The sequence below is a fragment of the Aplidium turbinatum genome, chromosome 18, assembly GCF_918807975.1.
Source record: "Aplidium turbinatum chromosome 18, kaAplTurb1.1, whole genome shotgun sequence".
NCBI lineage: Eukaryota > Metazoa > Chordata > Ascidiacea > Aplousobranchia > Polyclinidae > Aplidium > Aplidium turbinatum.
The window spans coordinates 13,034,996-13,053,646 of NC_137489.1; the positions used below are offsets into that span (position 1 = coordinate 13,034,996).

At 39.2% G+C, this 18,651-nt stretch overlaps 1 protein-coding gene across 1 annotated transcript; it reads left to right on the forward strand.

The window, feature by feature from the left end:
* Positions 1–16,720: 16,720 nt before the first annotated feature.
* On the forward strand, positions 16,721–18,619 carry LOC145787190 (KH homology domain-containing protein 4-like). The gene has a single exon (XM_082598913.1). It carries the CDS (start codon positions 16,721–16,723, stop codon positions 18,338–18,340), a length of 1,620 nt encoding a protein of 539 aa, XP_082455039.1. The 3' UTR covers positions 18,341–18,619.
* Positions 18,620–18,651: the final 32 nt, after the last annotated feature.

An 18,651-nucleotide genomic window follows, 5' to 3' on the forward strand; every position in this document is an offset into this window, starting at 1 on the left:
CCGCCGTCGACTCGACTGAGTTTAAGCCTGATGATGTTCTTTGCGGTCGGGCAGGCCATTCTGGGGAGGGACCCAGTAACGATGAGGCTAAGTCAGTTCGAGAGGCCCGGCATCTTAGAAGGGATATTTTGACTGAAATTGGGAAACTTTCTGTAGCCCTAGGTTCTTTGAGTGATAAGCAGGAACTGTTAATTTTTAGATCTAAGTTATCTACTTTAGAAGAGGAATTACGGCATTTCCATGCTCTTTTGACTAAAATCTTTAACTCTGCAATCTTGGCAGAACTTCGTGATAGGGTAGATCCCGAATTTAACTCGTTAAAAAATAACTTTGAACAAAAAGAAAGTGAGTTCTCAGATATGTTGGATGCTGACATACATCCTGAGGATAGCGCCTCAAATGTAAGCACTAGGATGTCTAGGACTTCGTCTCGGATAGTGGCACAAATTAACCTGCAGCTAAGACGAGAGGAGCTCCAGATACAAGCTGAGGCCGAAGCGAGAGCTGCTGAGGCTGCCGCGAGAACTGAGGCCATTCGAGCTGAGGCTGCCGCGAGAGCTGAGGCCGAAGCGAGAGCTGCTGAGGCTGCCGCGAGAGCTGAGGCCATTCGAGCAGAGGCTGCCGCAAGAGCTGAGGCCGAAGCGAGAGCAGCTGAGGCCGCCGCGAGAGCTGCTGAGTTCGCACTCAAAGACGCTCAGTTGAGGGCTGAACAACGTAAAGAGGTAGTTTTAGCTGAATATCGATCAGAGGTGGGCTCTCGGCGTAGCTCTAAGAAGGGCTCTTCTAGGCATTCCAGAAATGAACATCAATCGCAGTTTAATTTACATAACCTTTTCCAAACGCCTGTTCAACCTGTGAGTGGACCAGGGCAATCCACACGTTTTCCAGCTGTTTCAGGAGGTCTCGGGGCCGCGGCTAAGGGTTTTCCGAATGCTGTAGAGCCAAGGTCTGCGAATTACAACCGAACTTCTCCCCCAGAGCGTACAGGTCACGGGGCCGCCATTAGTAGTAATGCTTTGCCCCCTTCACAGTTTTCTGCGCCGCTAGGTTTTGATCGCCCAGCTACACGTAATTTGAGTGGTTGTGAGAGGCGTATCGCGTCTCCTGATTTTAACGTGTGTGAGGATCGTGATCGGGCTGTGCATGTGACTGAGCCCACTCAGCCCAAGGGATATAGCTTGTCTTCTCCCGCTAAATCGAGTTCTCAACAGCAGGATTGCTTTTTTGAATACCAAAATAGTAGGACGTTTTTCGATAAGGCGGCCTTGATTGGTTACGATGGTAATAATATGCCATTTATCTTCTTTAAAAATCGTGTTACGGCTTTAATGGCAGCTTCGCCCTTTCAGGGGACTCGTTTGACTTTGTTACAAGCAGCTTGTGTTAGGACAGCTGCGCAAACGATTGCTTTTGGTTTCTGACACCCCTGGCTTGTCAGAGGAAGACAGGATAGAAATGTCGTTAGCTCGCTTGTCCCAGCGTTTTGGGGTTCGTGGAGGTCTCTTTGCAGAACCGGAAATTAGAAAGTATCGCTATGGTAGCAAATTGACTTCGACCTCTTCCAGTGATCTGAAAGAGTTTAAAGATGAATTATCGCAGTGTTTGCTTTACGCGCAAGCTTATGGTCAGCGTGACAAATTGGAAGGACGTTTTGTTTTGGATTTGGCTAAGCGACTCCCGTTTGACGCTAAGCAGCGTTATCTTGACTTTTTAGGTGATCAGTATGGTGGCACTGATGAGCCTACTTTTCAGAGTTTGTTTGAATTTGTAGTACGGGAGGAAACGCGTAAGTCGACTGATTTTAGCATTATGCTAATGGGCGATTCTGGTGAGTCGCAGCATTTTAAAAAGTTTGGCAAAGGAAAATTGCCTTCATGTCCGGTTAGGCAGACGTCCGTAAAACCCCATGATGATGTGATGTCAGGGAGTTCGCAGTACTCGACTGTTGTTGGCCCACCGCGCGGTGGTGAAGCCAGACGTAAAAACCTACCGGCATGCATTTGTTGTTCGTCACGTGGTCAAGTTGAATATCATTTTTTGTCTAATTGTAAAGAATTTTTGCGCTTGACACCTAAAGATCGGAGAGATGTCATTGTGAAAGCTGGCAAATGCTTGAATTGTTTGCGCCAGCATATGGTTAGGGATTGCGTTCATGCAAATAACTGTCGTAAGTGTGGGCCTAACAACGATAGGAAACACTATTTTCTTCTGCATGATTTTTATGTGACGTCACATGATTCTCTGGATTCTGTTGGCAAAGATGATGCTCGTGCCAGAGTTCCTGTGCGTAATGTTAAGATTGGAAATGTTAAAGCAGCCTTTAACCGCGTTACTGCTGCTCGTGTTTTGAATCCAATGACTGGCAAATCGAAGTTGGTGTATTGTCAGCATGATCCTGGTTCGCAGTTGACGTTTGTTTCGAGTGATTTGGTGTGTGAACTTGATCTTAAACCGTACGATAAAGCGTCGTTTAAAATGGATACCCTGGCTGGTCAGAAATCTACTTGTGCTGACCTTGTCAAACTCAACATCCAGTCGTTAGAGACAGATGAACTGTTTTGTGATAAAACCTCGGTGGTTAACCCAGCTTGGGCTGATGATGTTAAAACTTTACCGCATAAACAAGATTTAAATGGTTTCCGTCATTTTCATGACGTGAATATGTTTCATTTGAATGATTGTAGTACTGTAGATGTACTGATTGGCAACGACAACGCTTATGTGATGTGTGCAAAAGAAGAGCGTGTTGGTGAAAATCGTAGTGAACCGCATGCTTTACTCACTCCTCTCGGTTGGTTGGCTTGTGGTGGTAAGTCACCCTTAGATGAAAGCGTTGCTAACGTGTGCAGAGTGCAGACGTCTTCAGAGTCGGATGTCATCTCTGGCTTTCAGCGTAAAATTGAGTCTCGTGATATGGAAATAGCAGACCTGAATAAAGTCATTCAGGATTTGACTTTGCAAAATGAAACCTGTGAATTGTCTCGCAATGATAAGTTGGCTAGAGAACTTGTTGAACCGAATATTGAGTTGAAAGATGGTCGATTTGAGATACCTGTTCCGTTGAAGGAAGATATTGATCTACCTAACAATTTTGTGTTGGCGTCAGATAGAGTTGCTGCTTTAAGGAAGAAGGCTTTAAAACAACCTGAACTTCGTGATTTCCTTACTGACACCATGAAAGATCTTAAATCAAATGGCTATATTGAGCGTATTGGTGAAGCAGGAAATGTCAAGGGATTTGAATGGTATTTACCATACTTTGTTACGTCACAATTAAAAAAGCGCATTGTTTACGATGGCAAGTCTGAATTTCGAAGAACTTGTGTTAATGATGTAATGTTTTCGGGTCCTGACTTGTTAAACCCTCTGGTAGATGTCTTGGCTAGATTTCGGCTTGGTAGATTTGGTCTCATGGCTGATGTGACTAAATGCTTCTTTCAAAAGAAGTTACCCGAGTTGATAGAATCAGCTGAATTTCACAACGCCCTGAGACAGAGAGAGATAAACTGGGAATTTATACCTCCGTATGCTCCGGCGCAAGGTGGCGCCTGGGAGGCAATGGTTAAACAATTTAAAATTGCATTTTTTCACGTTTCGGACTCTTCAAGTCGTAAGCCCAATTTTATTGAACTGCTTACGTACACAGGCAGTGCCGTTCGGATCGTGAACGAACGCCCTTTAGTACCTTTGAGTGACGACCCTAGGGATTTTACTGTCATCACCCCTGCCTCACTTTTGACCCCATACTTAGACCCATACTGTGCTGTTGGGCAACCACATGATCGTGACCAATTAAGAAGGGATTATCGGTTCAATTTGTCACTTTCTCAGCAGTTTTGGAGTAAATGGATCGATTTTTACTTGCCAGGTCTTCAGGGCCGGAAAAAATGGCTAAAAATGGCCGAGAATTTGGAGCCTGGTCAACTTGTAGTGGTAGGTTTTCTCCAGGACATTGGTAAACGTGGGAAGTATCAACTTTGGAGGGTGCATGAGGTAGTTCCACAAATTAGGAAAGGGAAGCCTGTGGTTCGTAGAGCTAAAGTTGCCGTCTGCAACTATGATGAGAGTACGGGGAAAGTGAAAGTAGACTATGTGTTGAGGGATATTTCGTGCCTCGCCCCCGTAAAGAACACCTAAGTGTTAGGGTTTGAGCCTGGTTTTGTCTGCGGTGGCCGACACTTGTCTGAGCCCAGAACAGTCGGTTATTATCGCAACCATTGTATATAGCATCATTTTTGCGTGTACCTACTACCTATGGTACCAATTTCATGTATCGTCGTGTTTATTCTTATTGCTGTTCATTCTTTGCATGCCCTTTGTATTTGCGTATTAACTTAAACGTGAGTGATTCAAACAATTTGTGTATCATGTGTTTTTATTCATTGGCTCACAATTGTCGTCAATTCTTTTTTAGTTATGCCATGTCAGACTGTCATAACTAGGGGCCGCGATGTTCCAGACAATTGTTCACCTAATCAAACGTCATATAAAAACCGTTCAAGTCTACTGAATATTACGTCATGGAAATTCCTAAAACATGAGCCAAAATTGCGCCATCGTTCGTAAGACCTGTGTCAAACTTGTTGAAACCTGTTTAAACATGAAATATTGCGTCACACGAACTACTGATGTGCCTTTGAGTTATCACAAATTTTTCTGATTCATTCTTGAAGTTGTGTGTTGGGAGTCGGTTGCACATTTAACTGGTTTATTTGGTGCTTGCTAGCTGGACAAATTCTCCGTCTTTTATCCAAGTAATCTGTATCGTAGTGACAGTTTTTTAGAGGTGTAAGGCATTGCATCTCGATTTCGATAGCCGCGGGCTAATTTTACAGGAATACACTTATTGAATAGACGTTTCAAGGAGTGTTTCTTTTCGGTCACTACATGCAGACAAACGGATTCGGGAACTTTATGTTACAATTTTCCCACGAAGAGATTATGGTTTACCGCTGTGACCACTACCTCTATCAGAGCTGGATAGTCTGAAAGCCCTTGATGAAGATATAACTGTATGAGCTCCAATTATACGCAGGCATCCAATAGGCTACGGCAGTAGTTCTCAAACTGTGCGTCGCGACGCCCTGGTGCGTCGTTTCAATTTTCCAAGGGCGTCGCAGAAGAGTTTCGTTTCGTAGCTGAATTCAGTTTATCTTATAAAGATGAGGTTAATCCTTTGATTAGCAGTTTCAGTTGTCATCAAAGTTGTTAACTTCATTAAAACACGCCCACTGAAGTCAAGAGTTTTAAAAAAACTTTGTAGAGAAATGAATGCAGCGCATCGGAGTTTGCTCTTTTAAATTTCATCCAAGTGGCTTTCGCTTAGAAAATCCTTTGAACGCTTCTACGAATTGGTGGATGAACTTCAGGCTTTTTTGTAGCAAGAAAATAATCTACTTGCAGATTGTTTAGCTCAGAACAATTTCTTATTGAAATTGGCTTACTTTACTTGTGTGATATCTTTGCCAAACTGAACATTTCTATGCAAGGGCCAAATAAAAATGACATTTCAGATAAAATTGCAGCATTCGTTAAAAAGCTGCTATTGTGGAAGGAAGATATAGCAAACCTGTCTGGAAGCTCTCGATACTTCACTTTCTTGTCCAATTTGCTTGAAAAGAAAAGTATGACGCTGCCTTCAAATTTGTGAAGCATATTTGGGCAACATTTGTCCAAGCTCGAGTCGAAATTTACAAAATACTACCCGAAAAATTTATCAAACTACGAATGGATTCTTGATCTTTTCGTCCAACCTACTCCACTGTCTTTTACTGCACAAGAAAAAGAAGCCTACATTGACCTTTCTTGTGACAATTCCCTGAAAAGGATGTTTAATTCAGGAAATCCGGCAAATTTCTGGATTTCAATGAATGGCGAGTATCCAGCTTTGGTGAAGAAAGCACTACGAATTATTATCCCATATGTCACGTCATATTTATGTGAAGCAGGATTTTCTGCCTTGGCGGTGATAAAAAGAAAATTTCGATCACCAATAAACACTGAAAGAAAAATGCGGGTGGCAATTTCAAAAATTCTCCCAAGATTCAATGAACTTTGTAAAAACAAACAAGCCCACACGTCACATTAAATAATATGCATTGCTTTTTGTTGTTGTATCAACAAACAAAACTTTAATAATAAGTTTCCTCATTAACTTTTATTTGCTGGTGCGTCGCAAGTCCAGAAAACTTTTCCAGAGGCGTCGCAACAAAAAAAAGTTTGAGAACCACTGGGCTACGGGTCGACTATACACGACCGAAGTAGTCCAAAACTAACCTTCGGCCTTGAGGTTGCAAACTTATGATCCTATTCAAACTACAGCAACAATTGATGATAGCAACAGTCTTTAACTTTCTACAATTTTTAGGCCAGTGTTCGAGTTTTTAAAAACAAAAGTTTGCAATACCAATTACCTTTCGGCTACGCTAACCACTCGGCCACGCTACCTTTCGGCCACGCTACCTTTCGGCCACGCTAACCACTTGCTAACCACTCGGCCACGCCGGCAGCAGTGGCCGAGTGGTTAGCGCGTTGGGCTCGCAGTCGAGAGCTTGCATGTTCGACTCCAGCCACCCGCACTTGCTGTTGATTGATTAATTGAATCTATATCCTCGGACTGGGAAAGCTTCTTACAGAGCTTATTCCTGGCAGTTTCGCATACTTGTGAGGCTTTGAATCACTGACGCAGGCCCGGTCACAGAGATTGACAGAGTGAAGTTTCCGATTGTTGAAGTCTTGTTGCCGGGGAACTATTCCATCCATTAGATGCCGCTGAATGGAGAGCAGCCCTTAAAGTGCGTTGCTCAAGCGCACACCCCTGTTGTTTCTCTGGGCAAGAAACTTTACGATAATTGCCTCTACCCAGTGATCGATTTCGAGTAATGGGTAGTACCAAATTTAAGTCATAAGTAGAGTAGACAACCGGAAACAGACATTGCAGTCGGCTGCAGCGTGGGTCAGGTGTACGTCGGAAGGCGTACACCGATGCATAGCGCTCAAGTCCGCTTTCCCGCAATGCAGAATAAAGATAATTAAACAAACAAAAACCTTTAACCAGGTTGCTTATGAATAAAATTTGTTTTTTTTTGCACCCCCATCGATCAAGAAGTGCATTTTCTCTACCCTAAAAAGTGATCTTGAAAGTGATCTTGATCTTCAAGATCACTCTGTTGGGTGATCTTGATCTTCAAGGTAATCTTGATCTTCAATCTTGATCTTGATCTTCAAGATGCGGTAGTCGTAGCTTAAATAGCAGGTCAGCTAATTCCTCGGTCAGGTCAGGTCAGGTCGTCAGGTCAGGTCAGGTCGTCAGGTCAGGTCAGCTCAATCTCGGGCGTGGGTCCAAAGGTAGCCTACCCCTTGAATACTAGTGCCTGTGCACTGTGCAGCGTAGGCTACATCACAAAATTCCTTGCCATGTGAGAGAGAAATTACTTTATTTGCCTATCTGATTCTATAATAGTGTAGGGACCTGAATGAATTTCCATTGTTTTTAGCTCTCTACAAAATGTAATTCTCACATAACATTTACGTTTCTTAAAAACTCACTGAACCCAACAGTGAGAATAAATAGGCTAGTTGCGTTTCTTAAGAAAACTCACTTGTTGTGCACTGGGATAATTTTGATGAATCATTTTTTACTCAAATAACCTACCACCCGCAGCTTTCTCAAGTGAGTCTGTTAAAATGGCCATTTATTGCTTATTCAGTATATCCGCAGTTCACCTCTGTAATGGAATCTCACTAGCAGGAGTTCAACCTAGTTCGTAAACATTGTTGGAATTTGCCAATTTTAAATCACGTAACTGTTTGCTTTTTTCTTTTCTGAAAGTGGTTTATATACCTCTGCACAAAACAATTTTAACTCAGACTCAGAGAGACTCATAATATTACTGAAAATTAACTCAGACTCATAAGATAACTTTTCAAATTCCAAATCTAAATTCAACTCGAACTCACGAATAAAAGAACTTGAGACTCATCGTGTTACCTTTGTGCCATCGAAGCTTTGTTACGCCAGCAGCGGTTCTGCTGTCATCAGAGGGGAATAAACTTTATAATACAAAAAAAACCGAGAACCCCTGCAATAGTACACCATAAGCTTATATCACCATCACATACAATTCATAAACTTGGAGAAACGCAAAAATGACTCCGTGTTGAACCATTCAATCTGATTTGCCAAAAGCAACGAAAAACCATTTGATCGTTATCCGTTTTTCTTTTCTTTCTTTATTTTTTTATTTTTATTTTTTTATTTTCCCTTTACATCTTAAATTTTTCTGAAGGTGTTGCGACCGTGCCAAATTTTTTTCAACTCAATAACTTACTTTGGTCACAAGCACGTTTTAACGTTCGCGTTTTGTCGCTTCTACCTTTTTCTCGACCTTTGCTAATGTTGGCGTGTATTGTTTTTGATATGATGGTCAGAAATAAAAACAACTGAACTGAACTGAACCCGATACGCTTTGGGCCGCTTGCAAATTATGATTATACTGTAATTCTTATCTGGCATTTTTAAAATAGGAACTCAAAGGTATCGGTATTTTTATCTGTTTAAAACACTTTTTTATGAAACAAAATTAAAATCAATATAGCCTACCCCTATTCAAAGTAACACCATCATCACTCCGTTAATCCAGGTTTCCTTGATATTGTCCTTTTTTTTAGAAAATATCCGTTCATCCAAGACCAAATCCGTATTCTATTCAGCAGAGTTACCAGGTTGGCATATTTTATGCCAAATTCCACAAATTTGGTCTTATTTAAAGTGGTTTGGCATCGAAAAATGCTGTTTGGCATAGCCTATACGTCATAGTTCGGCATATTTTTGGCCGTTTTATTGTTGTTGCCATCAGGGATGCCAGGTTGGCATTTTTCTTATGTTGTTTGGCATGAAAAAATCCTGTTTGGCATTTTTTCAAAATTCTTTCTTCTGAAGAATACTCTCAAGAATGAAGATATCTAGGTTGTGCAATTGCAGCAAGTGTAGGCTGAGCTTTGTTGCAGTTTTATCCATTTTCACGGTCCATTTTTTACCGAATCCATTACATATTAATGAAGAAACCTTTGATTTTGCAGCGTTTTGCCTATTTGGCATTTTTTTAGGCCATTTGGCATTTTTTGACCAGTTGTTTGGCATTTTTTCCATAAGTGGACTTGGCAACTCTGTTATTCAGTATTCAGCAATAAGAATTGGAGAGATAGACGATTCCATTACCACCGTCATTCTGGCAGAATAACTTTTCCGCTTTCCGCCTAAAAAAATTATCCGTGAATAAGTGCTAGGGACAGTAGATTACCGGGACGCGCAACTCCGTTGTTCTGCCAACATTAGAAGGGTAAATTGCCAATTTGACATTTTTTTCACGCTTTGCTGCTGGCTTGCTTTCAACTAAAAACTTTAAATTACTTCAAAACCAACTTCACTCTTTTTATATAACCCATAAAAAATACATTATTTTGTAAATAAATAAAAAAATTACCCTTCTAATGTTGCGGATGAACGAAAAGCGGATGTAGTTACGCATCCCGGTAATCCACTGTCCCTAATAAGTGCGAGGCACAAAATGCGACATGACATAAGTTCGAAAAATCTTAAATAAAACTCTAATCCACAACATGTGCCACTTAAATTTTACATGCATTAGATTCAGTATTAAATTACCTTTCCACGGATGTGCACCAATAGGATGGCATTTGGAAGGAACTCCCAGCAGAACGCTTCAAATATGGAGGATATATTTACGATAAACAATAAAATATTAAGATTTTTGCAGAATCGACACCTCTTCAAACATCTTCAAATAAAACTATAATCCGCAATACGTGCCACTTAAATTTTACATGCATCGGATTCAGTATTAAATTACCTTTCCAGAGATGTGCACCAATAGGATGGCATTTGGAAGGAACTCCCAGCAGAACGCTTCAAAGATGGAGGATATATTTACAATAAACATTAAAATAATAAGATTTTTGCAGAATTGACACCTCTTCAAACATCTTCAAATAAAACTATAATCCGCAATACGTGCCACTTAAATTTTACATGCATCAGATTCAGTATTAAATTACCTTTCCAGGGATGTGCACCAATAGGATGGCATTTGGAAGGAACTCCCAGCAGAACGCTTCAAAGATGGAGGATATATTTACGATAAACATTAAAATAATAAAATTTTTGAAGAATTGACACCTCTTCAAACATCTTCGAATAAATCCATAATCCACAATACGTGCCACTTAAATTTTACATGCATCGGATTGAAGAGGTGTCAATTCTGCAAAATTCTTATTATTTTAATGTTTATTGTAAATATATCCTCCATCTTTGAAGCGTTCTGCTGGGAGTTCCTTCCAAATGCCATCCTATTGGTGCACATGCCTGGAAACGTAATTTAATACTGAATCCGATGCATGTAAAATTTAAGTGGCACGTATTGCGGATTATAGTTTTATTCGAAGACGTTTTAAGAGGTGTCAATTCTGCAAATATCTTATTATTTTATTGTTTCTCGTAACTAGGCTATATCCTCCAGCATCTTTGAAGCGTTCTGCTGGGAGTTCCTTCCAAATGCCATCCTATTGGTGCACATCTCTGGAAAGGTAATTTAATACTGAATCTGATGCATGTAAAATTTAAGTGGCACGTATTGCGGATTATAGTTTTATATGAAGATGTTTGAAGAGGTGTCAATTCTGCAAAAATCTTATTATTTTAATGTTTATCGTAAATATATCCTCCAGCATCTTTGAAGCGTTCTGCTGGGAGTTCCTTCCAAATGCCATCCTATTGGTGCACATCTCTGGAAAGCTAATTTAATACTGAATCTGATGCATGTAAAATTTAAGTGGCACGTATTGCGGATTATAGTTTTATTTGAAGATGTTTGAAGAGGTGTCAATTCTGCAAATATCTTATTATTTTAATGTTTCTCGTAACTAGGCTATATCCTCCAGCATCTTTGAAGCGTTCTGCTGGGAGTTCCTTCCAAATGCCATCCTATTGGTGCACATCTCTGGAAAGGTCATTTAATACTGAATCTGATGCATGTAAAATTTAAGTGGCACGTATTGCGGATTATAGTTTTATTTGAAGATGTTTGAAGAGGTGTCAATTCTGCAAAAATCTTATTATTTTAATGTTTATCGTAAATATATCCTCCATCTTTGAAGCGTTCTGGTGGGAGTTCCTTCCAAATGCCATCCTATTGGTGCACATCTCTGGAAAGGTAATTTAATACTGAATCCGATGCATGTAAAATTTAAGTGGCACATATTGCGGATTATAGTTTTATTTGAAGATGTTTGAAGAAGTGTCAATTCTGCAAAATTCTTATTATTTTAATGTTTGTCGTAAATATATCCTCCAGCATCTTTGAAGCGTTCTGCTGGGAGTTCCTTCCAAATGCCATCCTATTGGTGCACATCCCTGGAAAGGTAATTTAATACTGAATCTGATGCATGTAAAATTTAAGTGGCACGTATTGCGGATTGTAGTTTTATTCGAAGATGTTTGAAGAGGTGTTTTTTGTGTTTTTTGTGTTTTGTGTTTTTTGTCCACAGAAGTTCTACAGAGTCTGCAGAAGATTTTTCCATCTATTTTGACCAATCTCCATCTTTCGGTGAAGCGGTGGCCATGTGCTCCAACCAGTTGTTTTATTTCAATATCTTGGACTGGATCGTCATGCTATTGTTTGATTGTTTATCTATTTTTTTAACGTAATATGCCAAATTGGATATTTTTTTGTCACTTTAATATGGTTTAACGTGTAAAACATACGGTAACCCAAATTTATCATATTACTGGGACATACCACTACTACATCCCAGCTGGCGATGACTGTCATTTTTGCATTAATTCAACGTTAGCCAACGTTGGATCGGTGTGGAAGTGGCGAGTTTAGCTGACAGGGGTCTAAAATTATCGCTTTATCAACGCAACTTTTATCAAAGCACGCTTGATATCTTTAAGACATAACTTCCCTGGGTATAATTGAATTTCCGCAAGATGATGATGTTGTTTTTTGCTAGTTTGTTTTATTTGTTTTTTTGTCATTGTTTCATGTCGTCAAGTTATAGCCTATCTATTTTGTGATTCGTGCAAGGCCTGGTGCGTTGCGCTTGAAATGGCTTTGCCCGTGGTAGGATTTCTTTGTGGGGTTTTCTTTGCCTGCCTTGCTCTTTGTTATGAGCTAAACGCATCAAGACGTGTTCCCCTTACGACCATCAGCACTTTTGATAACGCACCATGGCCGATCTTCATAGCAACTGTCCATACAAATCTTCAATATATCAGCTAAAGTTATGTAGGCTAATAAAGTTATAGCCTATATATGTTTATTTGTTTTGTAACATTTTTTATTTTTTTATTTTCCCTTTATATCTTAAATTTTTCTGAAGGTGTTGCGACCGTGCCAAATTTTTTTCAACTCAATAACTTACTTCGATCACAAGCACGTTTTAACGTTCGCGTTTTGTCGCTTCTACCTTTTTCTTGACCTTTGCTATGTTGATGTGTATTGTTTTGATATGATGGTCAGAAATAAAAAAAACAACTGAACTGAACTGAACTGAGGTGTCAATTCTGCAAAAATCTTATTATTTTAATGTTTATCGTAAATATATTCTCCATCTTTGAAGCGTTCTGCTGGGAGTTCCTTCCAAATGCCATCCTATTGGTGCACATCCGTGGAAAGGTAATTTAATACTGAATCTAATGCATGTAAAATTTAAGTGGCACATGTTGTGGATTAGAGTTTTATTTAAGATTTTTCGAACTTATGTCATGTCGCATTTTGTGCCCCGCACTTATTCACGGATAACTTTTTTAGGCGGAAAGCGGAAAAATTATTCTGCCAGAATGATGGTGGTATTCCATCGGAAACCGGAGATGAGCAGGAGCCGGAGTCCGACTCTTTTCAAAGGGGGCGGATGGGAAGATAGATAGATGATACATTTTACAAGATGCAGAGGTAAATTTTGCCCCAAGCAACAGGATGCGGAGTGAGTTTACCTCAGAAGCAGAGCGGCTGTGCAGCCTAAAAATCTAGACTGCCTCTACAAGTATGCGAAACTGCCAGGATTAAGCTCTGCAAGAAGCTTTCCCAGTCCGAGGATAAAGATTCAATCAATCAATCAAGACTCCGATTATCTTTGCTGGAGGCTCAGCCTCAGCTAGTCAACTTTGCAGCTTACAAGTAAGCTATCAAAAAGCGTTTTGCCATGGTAATATGATGAGGATTGACTAAAAAATGCTACAACTGAGAACAAAGTGTTCGTATTGGACCTGATACAGCTATTTTCCTCTGTGTTATTGTTAGGCAGTGGCTATTTGACCGGCGCCGGTCTTTGAATCTGAAACACTATTTGACCGGTCATGACGTCACTCTATAGGCACTTCTTTCTTTTGAGAATTTCTCTGGATAATTTTCCGTTCGTCATAAGAGGATGTGACCGTGTTTGCCGAACGACGCAAAAATGTAATGCGTCGTTCGGAAAAACGATGTTTTCCGAACACGATGTTTTCCGTGATCGGAAAACACGGTCACATCCTCTTATGACGATCGGAAAATTATCCAGAGAAATTCTCAAATTCAAGAAAATTAAAAAACTCTGACTTTATTACTCATAGTTGAAAAGACATAAAAAATTGGGCTGTAGGCTTCCGAAAATAAAAATTGACCACAAAAATGCAGCAGCCTAACGGTTGAGTCACTTCGGGTCAAAATTTAGTTAAAAATTAAAAAAAGACGCTTCCGCGAAGTATCGAACTCATACCCTCTGAAACACCAACCAGAGACGTAACCCACGCGCCATCCAATCAGTTGAAGATAATCGTCAAGTTTACAAGTTATATACGCACTCTTCTCGTCTTTTGCTTTGAAAGAGAAAAAGAAAGAAGTGCCTATAGAGTGACGTCATGACCGGTCAAATAGTGTTTCAGATTCAAAGACCGGCGCCGGTCAAATAGCCACTGCCTTATTGTTATGCATACAGTAGCCTAATAAAGTAGCTATTTTTACACAGTTGTTGCCATGGTTACAGTCAGGTGTTGCCAGAGTTAGGATTAAAGTTTGGAAGGGTGAAGGTAAGGGTTAGAGTTAGGAATGAAGTTAGGGTTTTGATCTTTGCCCAGAATTACAAAAAAATTTCCAAAATGCAAGTTTTTGTTTTAACACCTTTAAACTTTAAATCAATAAACTTTAACCATGTAAACTTAAAAAAAAAATTACACTATATAGTGTAATAATAGCCTCAATAGTGTTGCCAAATAAGGAATACTGCCCTAATTTGAGAAAAGTCTAAAACTGTTGAAAACAAAAACTTGTATTTTGGAAATTTTTTTTAGTCTTGGGCAAAGACCAAAACCCTAATCTTATTCCTAAATCTAACCCTTCCCAACTTTAATCTTAGCTTTGGCAACACCTGATTGTAACCGTGGCATTAAGTGTGGAAAAATAGCCACTTCCTTAATTTATCAATTTCTTACCGCAATAGTATTTGGGAATCGAGCTTTAGTGGCATGCAACAAGGAAAAGATGAAGGTTGTTAGCTAGGTGAAGTTTTTAAATTTGCATTGGTGAAATTCTTTTAATAGCATCATACAAAAATAATTCATGCTTTCTCTTATAAAAAATTGTTTTCAACTCTACTAGTTACCTTGACAACATCTAAAAACTTTAGTTAGGTTATATGTAGCAACTGTACATGTTTTTTTGTCTTGTATAATTTAATGTTAAACACTGTAGTGTACGCTGAATTCAAAATTGCAATTTTTTTCTATTGATTTTAGATAGGCTAGGATATTCATTTCACATAGCTTAGGCTCATTTTAAAAGGTCAGAGTTTGGAGTGTATCTTGTATGTTCTTCAATTTATACTCAAATAATTGCAATTATGATGCAGACAAAATTTGTTAAGCGCATACTGCTTAAATGTATCAATCATTTTATTGTATTAAAATCTGAAATCCCAAATCAAGTCCTATCTAATGCTAAGTAAAAGTATTGCAGGCCTCAAAACTGAAGGCGGCCATCAGGGCCATGGTCGCGATTAACCTACAAAAACCGACATTTTGTCCGCTGGGTCTCGCCCTTCTGTCGGCCGCATTTGTCCACCGTGAAGTTTCGAGACAATTTTACGCAAGCGGCCTAGTGAATAAAGTACTTTGCAACTTATAATCACAAAGGATTAGGAAGCAGTCAAAGCACCCGATAAATCACACTACACACTATGCTTGAATTGTTAACATTATTGATTGACCAAGCAGCTGATGTCTGACGATAAGCAGGATGCAAGTGACATCACAATGCACTTTATTGATGCGTGTCGAAGTTCTGATGGCCACCATGTGCTGGTGATTGGCCGCCGAACAGCTTGCTTCAGTTGGACATGTTGGGCTGCCGGGAAAAATTGTTTTGATGCCTGTATTGGTTTTACATATTGCTTGTAAAGGAATATATCGGATAAGTGTAACAATATTTGCTTGTCGTTATCATACTTCATTCATTCATTTAATCGTATCATTGTTTTTGTTTACAAACATCTAAACAAAAACAATGAATCATATAACAAATGTCTGGACTTCGGTCAGGCTATAGAACAAACAAAGAAAATAATTCCAGTGCAACAGATCTTAAAATAGCAGCTTGCAACAAAGACGCAGATGGTCAAAACTCGTCTTGTGATGTCACAAAAAATGGTAAAAATACAAGGAATCTGATTGCTGCAGTTTGCCGGAAAATGCTTTGATTGTACAACCGATCGCTGGCAATGCACTGTGTTGTGTAACGAAGTACTAATAGTAATAAACTCATCTACAGTACTGGACAATTTATTATGGATTTTTTTGGACAATTTTACAGCAAATTTCAGAGTTTTTTTTGATTACTGAGAGCACTAAAGTAAATGTAATAGTGGTTCAAAGCAAAGAAGCTGCAATTCTCCAACATCGGTACCATATTCAACATCACGTAGTAATGCCGCATTGTGACGTCATAATGACGTAAGGCTCTAGTACAATGCCAGCGGTTCAGTTGAGCCTACGGTGTAGTTAGAACTGTTCAGTGGACTAATTTAACATGCAATAATTTGCGTTTTTTGTTTGTAGACGGAGTTTCAAGATATTTTAAAAGGTATATACCATAACCATTCAAAGGAATAGGAATAAGCCAAAGACACTAACAGTTCAAACTAAACAGGCTCAACTGAACTGCTGGCATTGTATTAGTGCCTTGCGTCATTATGACATCACAATGCGGCGCTGTTGAATACCGATTGTGTAGAATTACAGCTTCTTTGCTTTGGCGCAACATTACATTTATTTTCGAGCTCTCAGTTATCAGAAAAACAAAACAACTGAGATTTATTGTAAAATTGTCCAAAAAAAAAAAAAATTCGCAATAAATTGTCCAATACTGTAAATTTAATTGGACTTGCAAACAGTTGTAGGATTAAACCACTCAGTTGTGAAGCCCAATGCAACCGAGTTAGCACACGCACAATCGCACATTTCCAACAATAAACCTCTTTTCTTGACCAAACTGGTTAAATGTATCAATTACATAGTCGCTTCAAAACGTTTGGCAAGTGACTGATACCATTAATCGATTTCATCTGTATGTATATTATGAATTATGAGTTCTAATATTTTTTTACAGAACATTTGCAGTTTACTTTGTCATGATTTTTGTGCTGTCATATTAAAGACTTGGTTATGTCTCAACAATCGATGAGTCGAAATAATTCTACTAACTTATCAGGGGTGTTTCGTGCGCCACTGCCAATTTCTTCAGCAATTTCAACGGAAACTTCAACTAAGCCTTTAAGATCTTCCAAGTTTTCCTCAGAGCCATCAATTGCTACTCCCAATGGATCACGAACACGAGTTTCAAAGTTTTCTAGTCACCCCCCTGGGACAATTCCACCTCCTGGTGTCGTAGCAGCTCAAGCACTTAAAGTGGATGCTGTTGCTGCCGCTGCAGCAGCTGCAGCAAAAATCAATGCCAATCTTCGAGCAAAGGGCAAATTATCTGATCAAACATTACTTAAACCTATTGTTAATCCTACTTCTAATTCACCATTAAGTTTAATCAAAATATCTGAAACTAAAAAAGTTTTCAGCAGTTACATTGCCAAAATTGATATCAATGATCTCCCTTTAAATATCCGAACACATTTCACTCAAGTCAGCATTCAAGAGAGCATCAATGCTCAAACAGGAGCAGCCATCTCGACTAAAGGTCAATACCTCACAACTGATGAAAAGAAACATTTAGACGGAATTGAAAAGCAACTACATTTGTGTATTCAATCACTTTCACAAGAGAAAACTGATGCTGCTCTTGCTAAAGTAAAAGAGATGATTGCTCAATATAAACCTTCCACTCATTCTACAAGTAACATTTCTCCTGCTATCATACCTGCTGCAGCACCAGCTGTGCCTGTTCGGCCTCTACCGATTGGACAACCATCTCTTCCAACAGGAAATTTTGTTCAAGAAAAAGTTTTTGTTGGCATGGATTATTGTGTACCTGAATTTGATCTCAAAACAAAACTAATTGGAATGAATTACGCTAACTTTAATTTTGTAGCAAATTCTACTGGTGCTAAAGTAATCTTGCGTGGTAGGGGATCTGGCTTTATCGAACCAACTTCTGGTCGAGAAGCATTTGAATCAATGTATGTTTTTATTAGCCACGTCAATCAAAATGGAGTTGATTCTGCTAAAAATCTTGTTTACAATCTAATATCTACTGTCAAAAGTGAATACAGCAGCTTCATGGCAAAAAAGATGGGAAATCCTCCTCTGGGAAATTTTCCTCCTCCAACTGGCCAATTTCCTTCATACACTCCCCCAGCTCCAGTGAATCCTTACAATAATGTGGCTCCACCTTCTGTTAACCCATATCTTCCAAATCCATACGCAGTACCACCTCCTTCTGTTCCAGCAAATCCATATCCAATCACCCCTATTCGTAATCCATACAATCCTCAAATTCCTCCTCCCCCTATATCTTACAACATGCCTCCTCCAAGTGGTAGCTTTGCATCTAAACCTAATCATGATGTACCAAAAGATGTTAAATCTCTTGAATCTAAACCACCACCAGTTGCATCAGAACCGAAAACGAAACGGCGGAGGTTTCAAGAGGAACAGCCTGACGACTCCAATATACTTGGGTATAAACAATACTCGTCTTCTCAAATAAACAATCCCGATGACTCCAAGCGACTGAAAAAACGGAATGACAAAGCAAACATTGATGAAAAACCATCTGAAATATTAGAAGAAAAGAGAACTAATAATTTACCTTTTTGGATGTCACATGACTGACTGTTATAAGTAATAAGTACTTAGTAGGTAGTTTAGAAGTGCTTTTCCTTCAATCATAAATTGCACGTGGACAAATCATTGCTTGGAGCAAAAACAGGTTTATGAGGTTTTTTTAATTTTTACAATACACTAATCATAATTCATTGTGGCTACGTATTATGCTCTTCGTGTAATATGGATCCAAAAACACAAAGAGATTTTCGAACTGAGCATTTCAAAGGTATATTACTTCTTGATACAATGCATCATTAGCTTTAATGAGTGGTCTTCTTTTAGCAAATTCAGGAGATATATATTATATTACTGTTAGG

Coding starts and splice junctions, on each gene's coding strand:
- LOC145787190 (XM_082598913.1), top strand. CDS start 16,721: ATGTCTCAACAATCGATGAGTCGAAATAATTCTACTAACTTATCAGGG.